At 48.5% G+C, this 21,339-nt stretch overlaps 1 protein-coding gene across 4 annotated transcripts in view; it reads left to right on the top strand.

Annotated features, from left to right (window-relative positions):
- Positions 1-17,812, top strand: part of SYK (spleen associated tyrosine kinase) — a 94,755-nt gene extending 76,943 nt beyond the window's left edge. For all 4 annotated transcript variants that reach the window (XM_014854666.3, XM_014854667.3, XM_070495453.1 and 1 more), the window contains 3 exons: positions 9,135-9,275; positions 9,916-10,028; positions 16,015-17,812. In XM_014854666.3, coding sequence (XP_014710152.1) covers positions 9,135-9,275; positions 9,916-10,028; positions 16,015-16,087 — 327 coding nt within the window. In that variant the 3' untranslated portion in view covers positions 16,088-17,812. The remainder of the gene's footprint in view (positions 1-9,134; positions 9,276-9,915; positions 10,029-16,014) is intronic.
- The last annotated feature ends 3,527 nt before the right edge of the window (positions 17,813-21,339 follow it).

The raw sequence follows: 21,339 nt of genomic DNA, 5'->3' as shown, positions 1-21,339 counted from the left end.
AGCATGAAGGACAAATGACAGGAGCAGAGCTTCCATCATAGCTCCTTTTCACTCCATTCCTCATGGAGAAGCTGGCCTGGGAGTAGAGCCCCTTCAGAGATGAGCCATCATTAGAAGAGCATCAGGTGAGCCCTTTACAGAGACGCTGGGAAATGGAGCAAAGGAGACAATAGCCTAGAATGAACCACAGGTAGACACCAGAAAAAGAAGTAGGTTTTAAAGTTAGAGATGCTTTGGAAGATGCACTTTATCATGATAACTGAAGAGAGCAGAAAATATAGACTATCTAAAACAAGCACTCAGAGAGAAGATGGAGAGCTTGAAATAACAAATTGTCCCAAAACTTAGGGGGTTAAAACAACACAACACGTTTATTTACGCACAGTTCTGCACTGTGGGTGGGGCTCAGGGGGATGGTGCATCGCCTCTCCACACAATGTCTTGGGGGTGGTCCAAGGAGGTGGGAGGATCCATTTCCACTCTGCTCACTCACAGAACTAGTGACTGATTTGACATGGGCTTCATCTGGAACCTCCACTGGGCTGACCCATTAAACAATAACACACCTGCTTGTGGCCTCTGCATGTGCCGCTGGGCTTCCTCACAGCTTGGCAGCTGGGTCCTGACAGCAAGTTACCCAAGAGGCAGGAAGTGGAGGCTGCCAGGCTTCTAAGACCTGGGCCCAGAAACTGGCTCAGAGTCCCGTCGACCTCAGTCTATTGGTCAGAGCAGCCACAGCCCACCCAGATTCAAGAGAGGAGGAGGACAGACCCCACCCTTGCGAAGAGAAGTGTCAAAGAATGCGAGGGCCAGTTTTTAAAACTGCCGCAGATGTTAAACAACATGCCATTGAAAAGTAAACCAGTGAATTTCTAAAAATCAGTGAAGAAGAGGAAGAAAATATAGAAGACACTATAGAAATAAAAGCCATAGAATCTGGACCAAGGTGTCCGGGTAGGAGACCCAAGCCTCCATCCCCCAACAAAAATCAACAATTAGACAGCTAGCCATGAGGGAAACAGCTCTGGGAGAGCTCTGGAGTCCACTTAAGAAGCTTCAGCAACACAGTGGGACAAAAAAACGGAGAATAACTGCACAAAAAGGGTAGGAAAACGGCTTCATTTTGCCTGCATCATCCCATCCCCAGGCCAGCATTACTCAGCACCAGGCGAGAACCACCCAGCTAGAAAAAGCTCCCCGTGCCAGGAAAGGGAGAGTGGTGAGCAACCAGCTGCCCCAGCCTTTCAGAGCACTGCATGAAGGACCCACTTCAGTTTTACCCTATCCAGAGACCAGCAAAGCTGAGATGTCTGGAGACAGCTAGGAACAAGGAAGAAGGGCACGGGGCTGCCACCATCAGCCACATAGCGGGAACGACCGTGGTCCCCGGTGAGCTGCTCTGCAGACCACCCCAGCAGCCTTCACTGCTAAGGACTTCAACAGCCCTTGCAGGTGCCGCAGAGCCCCCAGCTCTCATCACTGAGGATTTCATTGTGGACCCCAGCAGACTGCTCTGCAGAGGCCCCCAGCAGCTTGACCTGCTGAAGAAACCAATGCCAGCACGGCCTCTGCAGAATCCCACAGATTTCACTGCTGAGGTTTTCTCTCCTCAGGTTTTCACATTGACAGATGCCAGCTGCCTAAGTCCTTCTTTGCTCCCTTCCACCCCCTCACCCGCCAGAGTGCAGGATCTACACCAGCAGCCAGCCTCTGCCACTGTGGCTGCATGCATGCATGCAAGACGACAGTCCATACCCCCATGGATGACCCCCACCACTATGTGCACACACCTGTGGCTGTCTCCTGCAGCTGTGCACCTGTATACCTCCAGCCCAACTCCCACCTCTGGCCCCCACTGCTGTGCATGTACCTGGGAGGAGCCCCTACAGCCGCAGGAGTTCACGCTGACAGCCAAGTCCCCTATGGCTCATATGGGCTTGTATCTGACCTTGTCCCTTGTCACTGGTCTGCACCACTGGGCTCACTAGCAGCTGTGCACCTACATTCTGCTGACCTGACTCTCATCACCAGCCTCCACTGCAATGGGAGTGGATGTCAACAGCCAGGGACCCTGCAGCTGCTAGGGTGACCACAGATGGCCCCGGCCCCTACTGCTGGGCGTGGCGCTTGCCACTACATGTGTGTCTGCAGCTGGGCCCTGTCACTATATGCACACCTGCAGTCAGGCCCTACAGCTACCACTGGCTCTGGCCACAACTACCACCTGTCTGGTCCCTAACTACTGGCCCTGGTGGCACTGCTGAGGATTCCAACAACCATTGAAGCCACTGCAGACCCCCCACAGCTATCACCAAGGATCATGCAATTGTCGTTGTTCTGGACCCCAGAGACCTAAGCCAATGAGACATCATGCACCCCCCTGGACCTGGAGCCATCACGTAGCCCCACACTTGGCACCCTGCACCACTAGACCCAGGGTCAGAGCATGCTCCAGCATGTCCATACCTACCAGCGAAAGTCTTTCTTTACCAAAGTCAGTCCATCAAGCTTGGAAGAGGTGACTGCTTCTTCAAATGTGCAGGTGACCATGTAAGGCTACAAGGAATCACAAAAAATCATGGAAGCATGACACCATCAAAGGAATGCAGTAAACTTCCAGTAACTGCGCACAAAGAAATGGAGGTACACAAATTGTCTCACAAAAAATTCAAAATAATTGTTCCAAAAATGCTCAGAGTTACCAATGAATACAGGTAAACAATTTAACAAAATCAGGAAAGTAATACCAGAACAAAATGAGAAGTTCAGTGAAGGGATAGATAACATAAGAACGGAGCAAACAGAAATTTTGGAGCTGGAGAATACAATGATTGCACGGAAGAATTCGAGAGAGCTTCAACAGCAGAGTGGACCAAGCGTAAGGAAGCATTAGTGGACTTGAAGACAGATCATTTGAAATTTATCCAGTCAGAGGAGCCAAAAGAAAAAGAATGAAGAAAACTTACAGGGCTTTTGGGACACCAATAAGAGAAACCATCTACAAATTATTTGAGTCCCAGAAGAAGAGATGGAGAAATTGGCAGAAGGTTCTTTAAAGAAATAATGGCTGAGGCTTTTCAAATCTGGGGAGAGATTCAGACATCCAAGTTCACGAAGCTCGTAGGTCCCCAAATAAACTCAATTCCCGTGGATCTTCTCCAAGACACGTTATAATAAAACTGTCAAAAATCAGACCAAGAGACAATCTTAAAAGCAGCAACGGAAAAGAAGCTTGTCACTTACAAGGGAAGGCCCATAAGGCCATCGGCAGATTTCTCAGCAGAAACCTCACAGATCAGGAGATAGTAGGATGAAATATTCAAAGTGCTGAAAGGAAAAAATTGCCAACCAAGAATACTTTATGTGGCAGGGCTGTCCTTCAGAAGTGAGATGACATAATGACTTTCCCAGATAAACAAAAGCTGGTGGAATTCATCACCACTAGACCTTCCTTACAAGAAATTCTGGAAGGAGTTCTTCAAGCTGAAATGAAAGGACACTAATGAGTAACATAAAAAGATATGAAAATATACCACACATTGGCAAAGATAAGTTTATAGTCAAATTCGGAACACCCCAATACTGTCATATGGTGGTATGTGAATCACTTAAAGGTTAAAGGACAGAAGTACTAAAAATACCTATAGCTACAATAATTTGTTAATGGACACACAATATAAAAAGATGTAAATTGTGATGTCAAAAACATAAAATGTTAGGAGAGGAGTAAGAGGGTAGAGTGTTTGTATACAATTGAAGTTAAGTTGTTATCACCTTAATATAGAGCCTTATATTTGTAAAATGTTGTATGTGAGTCTCAGAGTAACCACAGAGCAAAAGCCTCCAGCAGATACACACAAGACAAAGAGAAGAGAATGAAAGTATCCCACTATGGAAAATCATCAAATCACAAAGGAAGACAGCAAGAGAGGAAGGAGGAACAAAGCAACTACAAAACAGACAGGAAACAATAAGATGGCATTAGTAAGTCCTTGCCGTCAATGATTGCTATGATTGTAAATATATTAAGTTGTCCATCAAAAAGCATAGAGTGGCTGAATGGGTTTTAAAAACAAGACCCAACTATATATGCTGTCTACAAGAGGCTCACTTCAGCTTTAAGGACACACATAAACTCAAAGAAGGGATGGAAGAAGATATTCCATGATAATGGAAACCAAAAGGTAGCAGAAGTAGGTGTATTTATATCAAACAAAACAGACTTTCAGTCAAAAACTGTAACAAAAGACAAAGAAGGTCATCATATAATGACAAAGAGGTCAATTCATGAAGAGGCTAGAACAATTATAAATTTATATGCACTCAACATTGGAGAGCCTAAATGTATTAAGCAAATACTAACAGATCTGAAGGGAGAAATTAGACCATAATAGCAGGGCTCTTCATACCCCACTTTTAACAATGGATAGGGCATCCAGACAGAAAATCAATACGGAAACATTGGTCTTGAAGTATACTTTAGACTGGACAGACACAACAGAATTCACAGGGGAATTCTACCAAACACAGAGAGAATCAACACCAGCCCTCTTCAAACTCTTCCAAAAAATTGAAGAGGAGGGAACACTCTCAAACTCATTTCACAATGCAAGTATTACCCTGATACCAAAGCAAGATAAGGATAATACAGGAAAAAAAAAAACTACAGGCCAATATCCCTGATGAACATTGATGCAAAAATCCTCAATAAAATACTAGCAAACCAAATTCAACAACGCGTTAAAAGGATCATGCTCCATGATCAAGTGCAAGGATGGTTGAACATACACAAATCAATAAATGTGATACACCACGTTAATAGAATGAAAGATAAAAATCATATGATCATCTCAATAGATGCAGAAAAAGCACTTGACAAAATTCAACGTCCTTCCATGATAGTCTTAACAAAATAAGCATAGAAGGACTATGCTTCAACACAATAAAGGCCATAATGACAAGACCACAGCTAACATTAAACTCAGTGGAGAAAGGTTGAAAGCTTTTCCTCTAAGATCAGGAATAAGAAAAGGGTGACTGACTGATACTACTCCTATTCGACGTAAGTACTGGAAGTCCTAGCCAGAGCAGTTAGGCAAGAAAAAGAAATAAAAGGCATCCGTACCTAAAATGTAGACGCAAAATTGTCTCTATTTGCAGATGGCATGATCTTACACATAGAAAACCCTAAAGACTCCATCAAAAACTGTTAGAATTAATCAACGAATTCAGTAAAGTAGCAAGGTACAAAATCAACATACAAATATCGGTTGTATTTCTATACAGTAACAATGAATTATCTGAAAAGAAATAAAGAAAACAATCCCATTTACAATAGCGTCAAAACAGTAAAATATTTAGTAATAACTCTAACCAAGGAAGTGAAAGATCTATACACTGAAAAACTATAAGCCATTGATGAAAGAAATTGAGGAAGACACAAATAAATGGAAAGATAACCTGTGTTCATGGATCGGAAGAGTTAATATTGTTAAAATGTCCGTAGTACGCAAAGCCATCTATAGATTTAATGCAAATCTGCATCAGAATTCCAAGGGCATTTTTTACAAAATAGAAAAAGCAATCCTAAAATTCATATGGAACCACAAAAGACCCAGAATAGCCAAAGCAATCTTGAGAAAGAACAAAGCTGGAGGCATCATCCTTTCTGTTTCAAGCTATATTATAAAACTATAGTAATCAAAACAGTATGGTACTGGCATAAAAAATAGACACATAGACCAATGAAATGGAATCAAGGGTCCAGAAGTAAACTTGTGCAAATACGGTCAACTAATATTTGAAAAGGGAGCCAACAATACTCAATGTGGAAAGGATAGTCTTCAATAAATGGTGTTGGAAAAACTGGAAATCCACATGCAAAAGAATGAAATTGGACACCTTTCTTACAACACACAAAAATTAACTAAAAATGGTTTAAAGACTAAATGTAAGACCTGAAACCATGAAACTCTTAGAACAAAACATATGGAGAAAGCTCCTTGACATGGGTCTTGGCAATGAGTTTTTGTATAACACCAAAAACACAAGCACTGAAGCAGAAACCAACAAGTGGGATGACATCCAACTAATAAGTATCTGCACGGTAAAAGCAACAATCAACACAATGAAAAAGCAGCCTGTGGAATGGGAGAAGATATTTACATGTCACATACCTGATAAGGAGTAAATATCCAAAATATATAGGGAACTCATACAACTCAATATTAAAAAAAATAATAATCTGATTAAAAAATGGCTAAGGGACCTGAATAGACATTTTTCCAAAGAAGACACATAAATGGCCAAGAGGTACATGTAAAAGTACTCGACATCACTGATTATCAGGGAAATGCAAATGACAGCCACAATGAGATATCACCTCACACTAGAATGGCTGCCGACAAAAAGACAAAAGATAACAAGTTTTTGAGAGGGTGTGGAGAAAAGGGAACGGTCATGCCCTCTGGTGAGAATGTAATTCGGAGCAACTACTATGAAAAACAGTATGGAGATTCTTCAAAAAGTGAAAAATATGCTCCAGCAATCCACTTCTGGGTATTTGTCTGAAGGAAAGAAAATCACTATCTAGTAGAGATGTCTGCACCCCCATGTTCATTGCAGCATTATTCACACCAAGATGTGTGAATAATCTGAATAATAGATGTGTGAAATAATCTGAATAATAGATGTGTGAAACAACCTAAGTGTCCACTGATGGATGAACGGATAGAGAAAATGTGGTATATGCATATAATATGATATATATAATTTAGCCATTAAAAAAGAAGGAAATCCTGCCATTTGCAACAACGTGGATGAAGCTGTGAGGGCATAAGCTATGTGAAGCTTAAGGGCATTGTGCTAAGTGAAATCAGTCAGACAGAAAATGACACTCTATGATCTCACTTATATGTGCAGTCCAGAAAAACTGAATTCATCACAACAGAGAGTGGGAGAGACTGGTGGGAGAGATGGGTGAAGGTGCTCACAGGGTACAAACTTCCAGTTATAAGATGAAGCAGCTCTGGGGCCCTAATGTACAGCGTGGTGAGTCTAGCTAACGATACTGTATTGTGTACTTGGAAGTTGCTGAAAGAATAGATATTAAATGTTCTCACCATAACAACAACAACAACAAAGTGGTAATTATGGCAGGTGAAGGATGTGTTGATGAACGTTATCATTATAGACACTTTGCAATATATATGTGTATCAAATCATCATATTGTACAAAAAATAAAAGCCATGTTAGGAGCAGCAAAAAGAGACTGAACACTACCGACAAGATGGGGACATGGAGAATTTCTTTAAGAAAATAAAGTGAAATGGAAAAGAATAAAATGTTAAATAAGATTATAGAGAAATGATCGCGATGAAAGCAAATGTGCTGGGCTCTCGGAGAGCCGTGCACGGCAGCTGGATCTGTGCAGCACCAGGACTGTACACGCAAATGCCCTTTGACCCAGCACCTCCTTATGAGTCCCCTGGACATGGGGCAAACACGCACTGGCAGGAAGGTTCATTCTACCGTGTTGTGTAATAGCAAAACCCAGGGCGCTACTCTGTGTCCTCTCAGCAGGCAGCTGGTTAAGTGAGTCATAGTAGAAGAGCGTGCTATTAACTCTTCCAAAAGTGACTTTGTTTTTGTGTGCTGACTCAGAAATATATCTACAACACATGGGTAAGTAGGACAAATAAAACATAAAGTGCAAAAAACATATGTCCCTAGCTTTATTATCCCTCCCCAAAATTATACATTACTTATTTATACTGATATATAGATTTTTCTGGAGAGAGTCAAGAAAAAATATCAAATGTGGTTGTCTCTGTGGATGAGGGTTTGGAGAAAGACTACCCTTTTATTGTATTTAGGATTTGTCAAAGGTTTCTCTCTCATCAGTTCCAAGTTCAGATTAAATTTGAAATAGCACACATGATTGTGTTGTTCACAACTTTTGAAATAAAAATCTAAAAACAATGTGTCACATGACTGAGACAGAAGGATAATTAAGTATAATCAGTGTGTCATTTAGGGACGTGTCATGCATCTCTGGTCTCAAATTGCTGTCCCCCACTTGCCCAGCATAGGACCGCTCAGCTCCCTGCGCCTAGGTTAGAGTGACAGTCACAGGAGGCGGCAAGACATACCCACACCGCGCCGAACCCCAAGCCCAAAGGAAGGGGTTTTGCTAGGCACCGTTTGGTCAATATACTACCACTGCTATTTTAAATTACAAAGTTTTAACACTTTTTCAAATGATACTAGCAAACAGTGTATGTCAAAACAATTAGCATTGGCTTGAAAGTGTAGACAAATACACAGAAATGGTTAAATATACTTAGGACAGCTCAATGTTTCTTGGAGCGTAACCATGAAGTAATAGCCAGGCTTGACTCTTGCTTCGTCGCGACAAGCTCCGTGCAGTTTCGAGCAACCAAAGGAAGAGGTGAGAGAGACAGACTGAAAAACACAAGAAATTGGGTCTGAATCTTTAAAATACAATTAAATCTTAAAATGTTAAGATTTAAATACATATTTTAAAGATTCAGACCGAATACATACATGCACACACACACGGCATTTTGTGAGTCATGATTTTATTCTTTTTTTTAAAATTGTGGTAAAACACACGTCACGTCAGTTTTACCATCTTAACCATTTGTGAGTGCGCAGTTCAGTAATCTTAAGTACCTTCACCTTGTTTCCAGTTGATCTCCAGAATTCTTTGACTCTCCCAAACTGAAACTCTATCAGCATTAAGCAACTACTCCCCATTCTGCGTTCCCCCTGCGGCCCCTGGCAACCGCCATCTCCTTTCTGCCTCTGTGAATTGGGTCTCAGATGCGTGGAATCATACACTGTTGGTCCTTTAGTGACTTGGCTGGCTTGTTTCATTCAGCATAATGAAAGGCCACCTCCTGGTTCATCTGTGTGATAGCAAGTGCCAGGATTCCTTTCCTCCTTCAGGTTGCATTCCACTGTGTGTGTAGACCTCATTTTGTGTCTCCATTCATCCACCCGTGGGCACTTGGGCTGCTTCCACCTTCTGCTGTTGTGAATAGTGCTGCTATGAGCATGGGTGTGCACAGTCTTACTCTTAATGGAACATCTCCATTCTCTTTGCTTTCAGGCCCAGACCCACGGGAAGTGGCCCGTGAAGTGGTACGCTCCAGAATGTATCAACTACTACAAGTTCTCCAGCAAGAGTGACGTCTGGAGCTTCGGCGTGTTGATGTGGGAAGCCTTTTCCTATGGGCAGAAGCCGTACCGGGTGAGTGGCTACTGTTTCTTTTCCTAACGTGGCCATCAGAACAGATAAGCATCAGATGATCTTTACAGGACCCTGAAAATCATAAAATCCGGACACCCTCACCGAGTCTTTCTGAGGCAGTTAATGTGACCTCAGTTTATTCTAAACTGGAAAAGAAATGTTTGATGCTAATTGAACAATGTGTATTTTTTCATTGTGTGTTACACATATAAATATGCATAAAATATATACCCAAATCAATCATATTAATTAGAGTTGAAATAGAAATAATGACTGTTTCCAGTATCAAATTTGCAGCTCAGTTACATTTTTTTTAATCAAAATATACATATGAAAAAGTGCACAAACCCTAGGGTACAGCTTGATGGATTTTTCACAAACTGGACAGGCCCACGGAGCCAGCCCCCACAGGAAGAAATTTCAGGAGCCCAGAAGCCCCCATCTCCCTGCACGCACCAACCTTCCCCCAGGGGTGACCCCGTCTGACTTCTAGCATCCTATTAGGTGGCCCTTTTTTTGTACTTTATATAACTGAAATCATACAGTGTGCACTCTTGTTTTTTTGGGGGGGAGATTTATTTGTTGTTTTGTTTTGCTGAACGCTCTGTTTAAAGGTTCGGGCGTATTTTGCATGTTTTAGGGAATGAAAGGGAGTGAAGTTTCTGCTATGCTGGAGAAAGGAGAGAGGATGGGCTGCCCCGCGGGGTGTCCCAGAGAGATGTATGAGCTGATGAAGCTGTGCTGGACCTATGAGTGAGTACCCAACACTTCCTGCAGTTTATCCAAACGCTCTGGAGGCAGATGGAGTGGCTGGGCACTAAGAAGAGGCATAAATTCTGTCTTTTCATGAATCAGGGATGTGTTCCCTTCTAAGCAAACAATGGGGGAGATATCGTGCCTCCTGGACCATGTGCCTGTATTCTTTAGTCTAAAGAATAAGTTTAGGGGCTGGCCCAATGGCGTGGTGGTTAAGTCTGCTCGCTCCACTTTGGTAGCCTGGGGTTCACAGGTTCAGATCCTGGATGTGGACCTACACAACGCTTGTCAAGCCATGCTGTGGTGGCATCCCACATGCAAAATAGAGGAAAATGGGCATGCATGTTAGCTCAGGGCCAGTCTTCCTCACCAAAAAAAAGAAGAAGAAATTTAGACAGTTACTCTAATCCAGTATATCAAAATTTAAGTGTGGATAATACCAGCTTGGGGGTGGAGGGGTGGTCACAGTGAAAAGATGTTGGTAAGAGTCTGGTCTGGTGCTGTGTGCCATTTTTGGTGATAGAGGATGACCATGGTACTCAGCACAGGAATGTTATGCTTTTCGAATTCTGGATCCCCTTTCATAGTGAGTGTGGCCACCAAGTTGGCCAGCTCACAGATGGATTGGCTAAGGTAGCACTTCCCGAGAGGCGACTCGGACCTTGGAACAGTGGCCCTCGGAGTCGGCCCTGAGTGCCGTCGCGTGTCCTGCCTGGCGGAACGCACGTGATGTTGTAGTCGGGGGATGTTCAGGGCAGCTCAGCTGGCAAGGGAAACGCGTCACATCTGAGACTCAAGGAGGCATCGCACCTGAGATTTCATGAAGTGGCCTCTGACCTTGCCCGGGCTCAGCAGCCTGTAAGGGCTTCAAGGGGAAACCCTGAGCCCCAGTGCCTGTACCTCTGGCATGGAAGCGTGCTCATGGAGCCCTGGCAGCTCGGCGACCAGGCGGGCCTGGGACCGGGAGGAGCTCCTATACTTGCCACAGATTTTCTACTTTGAGGACCCAGTTTACTCTCAGATACGACGGCTGAGGTTGCAGGAGCATCTGAAGGATGGGGGATGTTCCAAGTGCTTTCAGATGCCACCTGGGATTCTCCAGCGTCCCGGGAGTGTTCCCCACCTCCACAATGCGAGTGGAAGTAAAGAATCTCATCGTTATCTAGAAGTGACCCAGCGGTCAGCCCCAAAGGGAGAGGGCAGGTGGTTCCCTGTCTGCTGCTGCTGACACTGAGCAGGGAAAAGCCCTATGGGGGAGCTTCTGTAACCCTAGTCGTTAGTGCTAAAGGGACATCAGAGTGTCCGCAACAGAGGAATGCTAGGAATAGATTGGGGGGCCAATCTTTGTCCATTCTTTGAAGTCTTGACTGAATTCTCCCCATGCCCAAACTAGAATCGTTAGAACCTTTGACAGGTACCCAGCCATTTTTGAAATTGGAATTGAAAGTCTAGGCTAGAAATTAAGGGGGACATAGAATATACAGGAAACAGAAGACGAATCCCCCCGGGGCGATGTTATAGACCTCACTATTGGGTCTCCGGGCGCCTGTGCTGAGTGTAGTCCCAGCTGCCTCACTTCGTGGCACCCAGAGGATGGAGAGGGATGCAGGGAGCGCCTGCTGACACTTTCCAAGAATCCTGTGAATGAGCGCAGCCCAGGGGGCTTTTCCAAGCAGCACAAGGGACCTAGAAAGCCGCTGGGAACATCACAGGCTTCTCCTGGCTTTTCGTAGGCACCGTGCACCTGCACCCTGCCAGTTTTGGAGACTGGTGGGCTGTGGGGAGTCACGGGGGGCAGAACAGGCCCCCAGGCCTGAGCTCACGGCGTCTTCCTCAGTGCCCTTCATTGCCAGCCTCCCATCTAACTGACCTCTCCTTCTTTAGAGGGACGCTGGGTCAGGTGACCCTAGTGGCAGTGCGAAGCCACAGCAGGGCAGCCCTGGGGGGTGGGTCTGTGAGCATTTGCTAGACATGTCCTCCCATCCTGCCTGCGGCTTCCTTTGGAAGATTTCACTTTCTCAGGGAAAAAAGAACTTTAAATCATTCTGAAACAAATGAAAACAACTGGAATTCCAGTGAACTCTCAGGGAGGTAAAGTTAGTGTGTTTGCATTTAACATTGATACTGACATATTTATTTCTGTCGGTTGTTCTTTGTGGGGGTGTTTACCAGTGAGGACTGGGAGGGTGGGCAGGGGAGGGGCTTTGGGTGGGGATGGGTGCTCAAGGGATGTGCCTGGCGGGGTAACGGTGGTGGACGGGGTGATGCAGCCAGGGCACACCCCTGCTGGGCGGGGGGGCGCAGTGGGCATGCTGAATGCCCTCGTGCCTTAGGAAACCAGGACCGGGTCTGCTGCCGCCTCCATCCTTGAGGACACGCACAGCTCTCTGTGCTGTTGTTGCCGGCATGGTGCCCGAGGGGAGGAGGATGTGAAGGGAAGACAGTTTTTGGTACTCACTGGAGTCGTAGCTAAGGAGAGCACTCTTCCGTAAGGGAACGTTATTTCCGAGGTATTCTCCCACCTGGAGATTTAAGTCACGATCTGAGTGAGGAGTACGGGCTGGGATGTCTTTCCCATCGCTTCCAACCCCAGGAATGCTTTCTGGTGAGTTCCAAGTCAATATGTAGGAATCAGCCACAGGCTTCAAGTGTCAGTCGAGTAGAAATAGTGACGGCAGCCCATGCCTAAAATTAGAAATGGTGACCCTTTATTAAACTTTGATATTTTTCCAACACAGCTGTATTTCTGAAGGTTCAAGTTTTCCTAGTAGTGACCTGCAGTGGGGATTGGGGTGGGAGGTGTGCAGAGACTTTGTCTGAACATCAGTAGTCAGATGATGTGCCGCTGAGTGAAAACAGCCTCAGCAGCGTTTCCCCAGGCGTGCCAACCAGGAGGACTCACGGGCGCCAGGAGCTGGTCGGCACGAGCCACCTGCCCGAGACTGTAGGGAAGACGCCCATCCAGGGCAGCCGGGGTCTCCGCGTACCTCGCCTTTCATCGGCTCCAGACATGTCCTGGGGGGACTTTTGGTGCCCATGACGGAACCCTGAGGAGGCAGATGTCACCCCTGGCCCTCTCGTTTTTTGAAGAGGACACAAGACACCCAGAGCAGTACCTGTAGAGGTTGAATGGGGTGGGGGTGCATCGCCAAAGACAGGAAGGAAACACTGGCCCCGAGAAAAACAGGTACCAGCAGCGGGGGTGGGAGGGGACTTCATTCATAAGTGTGTTCCAGAGTCAATTCACATCCTGTCCCAATAATTAGAGAAGCCTCTGGGAAAACCCCATGCAAATTGGGAAAAGTTGGGACTCTTCCTCCTGAAAAACGAGGCTTCTGCCTAACCGAGGAAAATCTGGGCCATTCGGGATTCTCTGGGTCAGGAATGATCTGGACGGAGCTCAAATGCTATTTGAAGATCAGTAAGCCCAAGGCCCAGCAGGGTATTGCGAGGCCCAGGCTCCCCACCGGCCCCAGCACCTGGTCCTTTCCCCACCCTCTAAGGACCTTCACGTGGCTGCACTCACCACCCAAGCCTGCTGTGTCAGGCCACTGTCCCCAGTGCCTGGGGTGGGGGTTCAGAAAGCTCACGGAAGGCCCAGCCCTGCCCTGTGAGAGCCTGCAGGCCAGGGGAGGGCGGGCAGGCAGTAAACAACAAGCTAAGAAAATAAGTGTGTTCCATAGCGTGTCCTCAGAAGTGACGAGTCCAGCAGCCACTGAGAGCCGAGGAGGGCCCAGGCGGGGCGGGCGCACGTGTGCATGAAGGCCTCTCGTGCTGGGGTAGTTTCTCCGCAGAAGGAAATGAAGCATTTGCCTGGGGCGTGGGAGCAGATGGAGCCTCCAGAATCTGGCGGATTCAATGAAGTGATTATAAATGATCCCTGTATATTTTCCGTCCGTTTTGAGGCTAGTTTTTTTCCCATCGTTTTCTCCATTGTCAACAGTCAGCCGCCTTCCGCAAGGTGATAGATAGATAGGGATATATAAATGGCTAGATAGATGCTGGATTGATAGGTCATAGATTGAACAATCAATACGTGATGTATGGATTGATGGATGGATAGATATTTAGACAGACAGACATACCATACACACTTAGATTTATCACTGACACACTGTTGACTGCCCTCCACGTATGGAGCATGGTGATAGCACTAGTTGACACTTTCCTCATGGAGGTTCCAGTTCTGGTCTGGGCTGGGGGCTGAGTGTTGCTCAAAGACATGAGACAAATTAACCCCCATGTAAACAGCTGAGTACCTATTGTGATGGGTGCTACAAAGCAAACTGTGGGGAGTTTTGAACAAGAGTAGAGATTTTGGGGGGGTCATACTTCCGTTAGAGGATTCATCCCAGCCTCTTTAGGAAGCAGTGTTCTACCTGAGAACTGCACGATGAGGAGCCTGGGTGCGGGAAACGAGAGGAGAGGAAGGGGGCCTCTGGGCATGAGGGCAAGAGCCGGAAAAGCACCCCGGGCTGGAGAGGCAGCACAGGAAGGCCAGGGGTGGACCGGAAGCCAGCGTGTGCCCTAGATGCTTGGGCACGCTCCTCCGCCGACGCTCAGCATCGTCCTGGCTTCCTGGAGGCAACCTCACCCATAGTGTGGAGGGTTCCCTGGGAAGCCTGACCAGGGGACTTTGCCGAGGCCCGTCCGTGTTCCTGTTTCTTTCTGTTAGTTTGTTTGGTGCTTGGCTGCGGGGTGGATGAAGCCCTCACAGCAAGACTCAAAGGGGCTCTTGGTGCATTTGGATGCCACCCTTGGAGCAGAACGCCCTGTTTGGCAAATATGATGAGGTTGTGTTCTCTTTGGCTGTAGAAGTTTAGGAGCAGCACGAGGCTGCCCCTCTGGTGGCCAGAGACACGGCCTCTACAGTGAGGCCCAAGGAGGCCTGGACCCCCAGCTGTGACCTCAGATGGCTCATATTTTCAAGCAGTTTTATCATGGTTTTGCTTGCTCTTGAAAGCTGTAGGTACCCCATTATGCTGATGCCACTTGACAAAACAATCCATTTTGGTTCCGTAGAAACCTCTCTGCCCTTATAATGGTGAGCGATCGGTCCTCGAGCATGCTCCCTGGCTGCTCCATCCGAGAAACTGCAGCTGCTGTCGGTCCAAGCCGAATGTGGGCAGTTCATCCAGTTTAACCTCAGGTTCTATTTCACTTATTGGGCAATTTTATCCACTTGCACTAGAGCCCCAAATCTTGCAAAATAGGAAAAATAACTTCTAAGTGAGGACAGATTCTCGGGTTTTTAAGAAATACTTGTTTCCATCTGATCCTATTCAGGATGCCGTGTTAGAGAAGGCAGAGATGTCTGTAAAAGTTTGTGTAGAGATTGCAAATTGTTGAAAACCTGCACCCATCATTTCCTTACATCATTGCCTCACCCGCCAACAGTGACACAGGAGTGAGGCCGTGTTAAGATTTGTAGGAGACAGCACCTGCATCCTTGTTTCTGCCCTGGCAAGTTCTGGGTTTTCATAGGAACCCATATCAATGGCACGAGTTCAGGAAATCCAGAGCCATCCGATGGGGGGGTGGGAGGGGAAAGTTTAAATTGTGCCCGTATTGTTTTTCTTGAGGTTATGAGTCAAACATTAAGTATATGTCTGCAGCACGTTGCCCAACTAAGTGTTTTCGGACACGTTCTGTTTTGCTGAATCACGAGGAGACGGTCTCTGAACCTGGGGATGATGCATCCCGATGTGGAGCGCACGATGTCTCCATCTTTAGGGGGGACTTGAGTCACCTGGCGAGCCTGTTGAGTGTAGACTGGGTTCTGGAGGTCTGGGGCAGGCCGGCCACTGTTCTCACCCAGGCCTCTGGTCACCCGGTGCAGGGCTTGGGGATGCGCTGTGAGCCCCAACTCTGGAGGGGGCCACCAGGGGGCGCAGCCTGCACGCTCGACCTGCAAAGGCCGCGGTGTGAGCCGCGCTTTTTCAGAGGCCGATGACAAACAGTCATGCATATCTTCCCTTTTCAGGGTGGAGAACAGGCCGGGATTCGTGGCGGTGGAGCTGCGGCTGCGCAATTACTACTACGACGTGGTGAACTGAGGCTCCCGCGCCGTCGGAGGCTGCCTCGGAGCGGAGGAGCAGCCACAGGGAAGCGCACTCCAGTGCGTTGACTCTGAGGCTCCCTCACCCTCTGCCTGCCGGGAGGGCCAGCCTCCTGTGGGACGTGCCCTGACTGTTGTTCCCCAAAGCCCATCCGGGAACACGCGCTCCACCCGGAGCACACGGTCCCAGGAGAGCCTGGGAAGACAGACAGACGGCCGGCAGGGTCAAAGGACCTGTGCATTCCCTTGTGTTTTTGTCTGTGTGGTTTTCATGGCAGGTTATTTTCAGGATGTGTCCAAGTTCCCTTTCTTCCCGGTCCTCTGGCTCTTGGGCTACATTCGAATACACAGCAGCCTGGCGGCGGTGCCCTGTGGTGTCAGGGCTCTCGTCCCTCCAGGGGTCTTCAGCGGCCAGCGGGCGCAGTTGGCATGGGAGCCTGCAGTGGAGGGAAGGCTGGGAGAGGAGGAGGCGCTTGGCGGCCCCAGAAGAGGCTCCAACAGGCCGTACGTACACGGCGCCCTGCCGCTGAGAAGCTTTCCTGACCGTACAAGTGCCTCGAGGCTTGAAAAGATCAAGCTGGACCAGTGCGGTTTCTAAGTAGTAGCCAGTAAGGGGGAAAAGGGCTGGATTCTGCTTTTGCTCTGTGTTCTGAGACTGAAGACTCACGTCCCGTGAAAAGTGGGCCCTGCTGGGATGAGTTGTTGGGCTTACTTTCCCACTGGGAGCTTCTGTCCCAGGCTCGCTGAAGACTCCACCTGAATGGAGACCCAGCGGGGGAGGACGTCCGTCCTCTCAGGGCTGAGGAGGACAGAGGCAGGGTGCTGTGGGCTGTCGTCTCTGTGGCGTCTCCCCCAGAGGGAGAGTGCGACCAGAATTCCCCGACTTTTTCTGTATTCGTAGTAGGGGGGGCAACCTGGTGGCCAAGGCCATCTAAAGATGAGTTTCTAAAGAAAGTATGAATTCATAATAAAGCCACAGACCCTGACTCTCGCCACCAGTGGGCCTCCCTGAGTGTGACATTGGGTTGAAGACATAAGCCCCAAGGGTTCTCTTCTAGACCCCTAGCGTGAGTTAATCCCTGAGTAAAGTTTGACCTTGTGCAGCCATCGGCCCATGGATACCAGTTTTGCTGTGGCCCTTGGAAGTCAGTATAATGAGCCCTTCTGATGGCTCTACCCATGTCTTCACCTGGGCCTGGGCTCACCCCATGGGCATCACCTCTTTCCTTGTTTAGCGGGAACAAAAGGGCATCATGGACAGACAGACAGCCCTGGCCAGCACCAACTGATGGCCGATGCCGCAAACACTGTGTCCCCCAGCGATCCCGAAGGTTTCTGTAGCAGAGTCGTAACCCCTTAGTCGTAAAATAATTAGGTGTGTTTTCCTTTGAGCATGTCCTTCCGCCGCACTTGCTGTCACCAGCCTTGTTTTCATTTGTTGGACGGTGAATTCTTCTTCACAGCAGCCCAATGACTGCACCCCACCTGGATCTTCAGAGGCAGGGGTGACGCCAGTTTTTCAGGACCCCAGCCCCACAAAGAGCACTCTGGACCAGTGAAGCAGTGTTCTCCATCCATCTCTGAGGAGCTACCTTTGGTCACTGTACTTTTTTTTTAAAACTGTGATTTTTAATAAAATTTTAAAATTAGCTTTGTGATGATTTTCATGGGTTTTATTAGAATTTGATAAGTTGCACTGTCAAATAAATGGTATTCAACAGCACTGTCAAATGCACAATGTGTTTTTAAAAGAAATGTTGAGTCCCTAGCTATGCCCTAAAAAGGCTGATGTGTGCAGGCCCTTGGCGCAGGGCCGTGAGCTCCTGCTGTAGGCGGAAGGGAAAGGCTGTCAGTGAGGGCCGGGCTGGCCCCGGGCCTCTGTTCACGGGCAGGGGTGTGCCCACCGAGAGCCTGGCAGCCCACGGCCTCCCCTAATGGCAGGCGAGCTGACCAGACCCAGAAATCCCGAAAGGGGCCACAGCAGGGTCGTGGGTTGTGAGCTCTGCCTTTCTCTGTGAAGACAGCTTACACAGCATTGGGGGCCGAGGAAAGAATTCCAGAGCCCCTCATTCCTCCTGTTTTAAAGGGGTTACACACGCACACCACATACATATGTACACATCACACACGTCACATACGCACATCCACCAAACACACCACACACATGAACACATGTACATACCACACACTGAGCCCCGTTCCAAATGACCACTTGCATGCCAGTGTGGGCCAGTCGTCCTGCCCAGGGACGCCTGCTGGTACCTGTATGCATTTTTCTTCTGCCCGCTCAGGCCTGGGGTCCAGCTGGCCACCAGCTCCCTCCCGGCTCCCTGGAGGTCATCTCATGGCATGCAGAGGCTTGGAGGGCTCCTGGGTCAGGAAGCCCCACACTCCGTTGGTGAGCCCTGAGATGGGGCATTCCGAGATGGGAACGACACAGGATGGCAAAGAGCCCCTTGGCGTTTTGTTCTGGAAGCAGTGAGAGAGCATGAAGTCGAAATGGAGAACACTCCAGACAGCTGGGTCTCCAGCTCTGACCTTGGGTGAGCGAGTCATAGAACCTCCCCACTTGCACAATTGTGGATGAGGGTTACCCTCCGACCTATGCAGACACGCACAGAGGCCTGGGGCCGCATTCTAAAAATGTCAGTGGGAACCACGGTCTGTGCCACGACGGCTGGGGGTTACCTTGTGGTGGGGATACTGTGGGCCAGCAGATGGCACTGTGTGATGGCTTGGAGGAGAGCCAACCTTTGGCCCAAACCTTCCACCCGGAGGAGGGGGCAGAAACCAGGGTGATGGGTATGTGGTGGTCCTTGGACGCAGTGATGTACAATGGCGTTATCGCTGAAGCAGGCGGGGGCAGAGCGAGATTCTCAGACCTGCGCTCGTCTTTCCAAGGTCAGGAGGGGACTTCAAACCAGTCGATATGATGTTCTCCTTTCTGGGAAGGAAGGAAGCATTTTAAGAGAGCCAGAGTGAGATTCTGCTTTTCCAAATTCTCTGTTCGTTTGGATAAGCAATGCTGGTGTTTCCCTTTCCCAGTTAGGAGCAGTTTCCTTCTCCTGGAAACTGGCTTGCGGCCTCCGGATGGACATCGTCCCTGCTCCAGAGAAAGCAGGTGCCCGTGAACCACTGCGTTTCCTCAGGTGTCGTGAGCCCAGCCAAGTCCTTCTCCAGACCCTGCCGTCCACTAGAGAGAAGCCCGAGACAGCGTCTTCCAGCGACGCAGGCCTGGGAGACAGAGCTACGCCGGGCAGCCAGCAGCTTCCCTGATGAAACAACTCTGGAAAACACGGCTGAGCGTGTCCCACTGAAGGATCCCAGCGTGCATCGGCCCACTCGGAGTTCGAGGGGTATGGCAACAAAGACCTTTGAACCCATTTTTTTCTAACTCAACATTTTTCCAACTTCTTTGACCACAGAAGCACTCTTGTGCTGGACGCCTTTAGCAAGATGGAACTGGTGTTGATGTTCCTCACGCACATGGGGAAACTGGGCACTGGTGGGAAGGGAACTCTGCCAAGGAAGCAGCTCTCCGTGCTCTCATTAGCTGAAGTCAGCCCTGCCGTGTTCTCAATTGTTGGCTGTTTACACATGATGTGCTCTCTTCCTCTCATCCGCCCACACACCCCAGGATGCATATAATCAATCTTCCCTTCAAAGAAAAAAAAAAAAATGATGGCATTTGGATACAGCAGGAGGGCCCAGGGCTCATACTTGATGTTTCATTACAAAGCGCTCTTTTGAAGGCCACTTGCTTATTATTTTGTAGTTTTACAAAATTAACCCAGAAGAAGAAAGAACGCTTTTCCAGGGCTGTGGCCACAGACCCCGGGCGGCATCCAGCTGGAGGCCCCGCGCATCCCGAGCTCAGGCTCAGCACGTCCTGCACATGTCTGAATTCACCGTCCCACGGCTGGGGGCCTCGGCCACTGCCCCCCGGGGGGCACTGGCTGACCAAGTGCTGCTCTCAGCCCACGTGCCACCCAGCTGGGGACGTTTCCAGGAGCTATTTTTTTAGCTAAGCGTTCTTTACCAAAGCCATGAGTCACAAGACTTGACGCCCGTGCAGCCTTTCAGGTCCCTGAATGACTCAGTTTTCCATGACTGTCATTAAACAGTGGAACAATGAGTGAAAAATGTATCTTGTGCATAAACAACTCTTCCTCATTCATAAAAATAAAGAGCCAGTGTTTGGCACTATTTTTTTCTGCACCGCTCAAATCAAATGACATCATGAATTTCTCTAAACCTTGAGGGTGACACAGCCCTTTGGAATCCAGTGCTGTGAGCGCTCAGTGCTTGTGAGTAGCCGGGCTGCGTCCCTGCCTCCCCGACTCGGGCAGAGCAGAGGCCTCAGGCTCGCAGGGAGTGAACAGGAAGGAAAACACAGGAGCCAGCAGATACCGAGAAAGCGTCTGCTGAGTTTGAGTCCTGGCCCGGTGGGTTGTGCCCTCAGGAAAGTGACTTCCATGGGACGAGGCGTATCACCTGCACCCACGGCGCAGGGAGCGGTGGTCACATTTCGTGCACCTAGAGATTCTTGGGGACCCTCAAGAGCTGCGTCTCCTCTCGTCCTGATGGCACCTGGTGCAGCATGACTTCTGGACACATCCCTGGGATGCCAGTGAGATTTCTGCCCATCAAGGGCGCCCAGGTGGGCAAACTGACACAGCAGCCAGTGTGCTGTCCCACTGGGCATCTGTCCGAATTTAGGGACACGAGCTGCCCAGTAAAGCCCCTCCCCACTACCTCCCCCCTCCCTCTTCTTGCTTCTTTAATCCTCATGCGATCATGTCAACAGCAGGAAAATCCAGCCAGAAGGAAGAGAGCTAAGCACACAAGGATCCAAGGATCTGAGCAGGCCCCGCCCTACTCAGGGGTGAGGCCGACCTCCCAGGACGGACAGAGGAGATTACTCCACAGAAAAGCATTGTGGGGTCAAAGCAGAGCAGGGCTCAAAGAGCCATTTTAATCGACTTTTTCTGCAATCAAAACATTCAGCCGCTTGCTCATGCTAGGACACTCTGTTCTTCGAGTCAGTAAGATCCCCATTCCAGAATGTCCTGCCGTGAGGTTTTCCTCAGTGTCCCTCCAGAGCTTTGTTCCTGTGCACGAAGGCATGTCTCCCACAGGCTTTCCCACTGGCTAGGGCTGGGCTGCGCGGCCAGAGTGCTTTCTGTTTGGAGTCCCTGCTTCTGGACATCATCATCCACAAGCACGTGGTCCACAGGCAGCGGCTGGGGG

Source organism: Equus asinus, chromosome 23, assembly GCF_041296235.1.
Source record: "Equus asinus isolate D_3611 breed Donkey chromosome 23, EquAss-T2T_v2, whole genome shotgun sequence".
NCBI lineage: Eukaryota > Metazoa > Chordata > Mammalia > Perissodactyla > Equidae > Equus > Equus asinus.
Note: the sequence above shows the minus strand (reverse complement) of the source record. Positions and strands in the feature narration are given on the sequence as shown.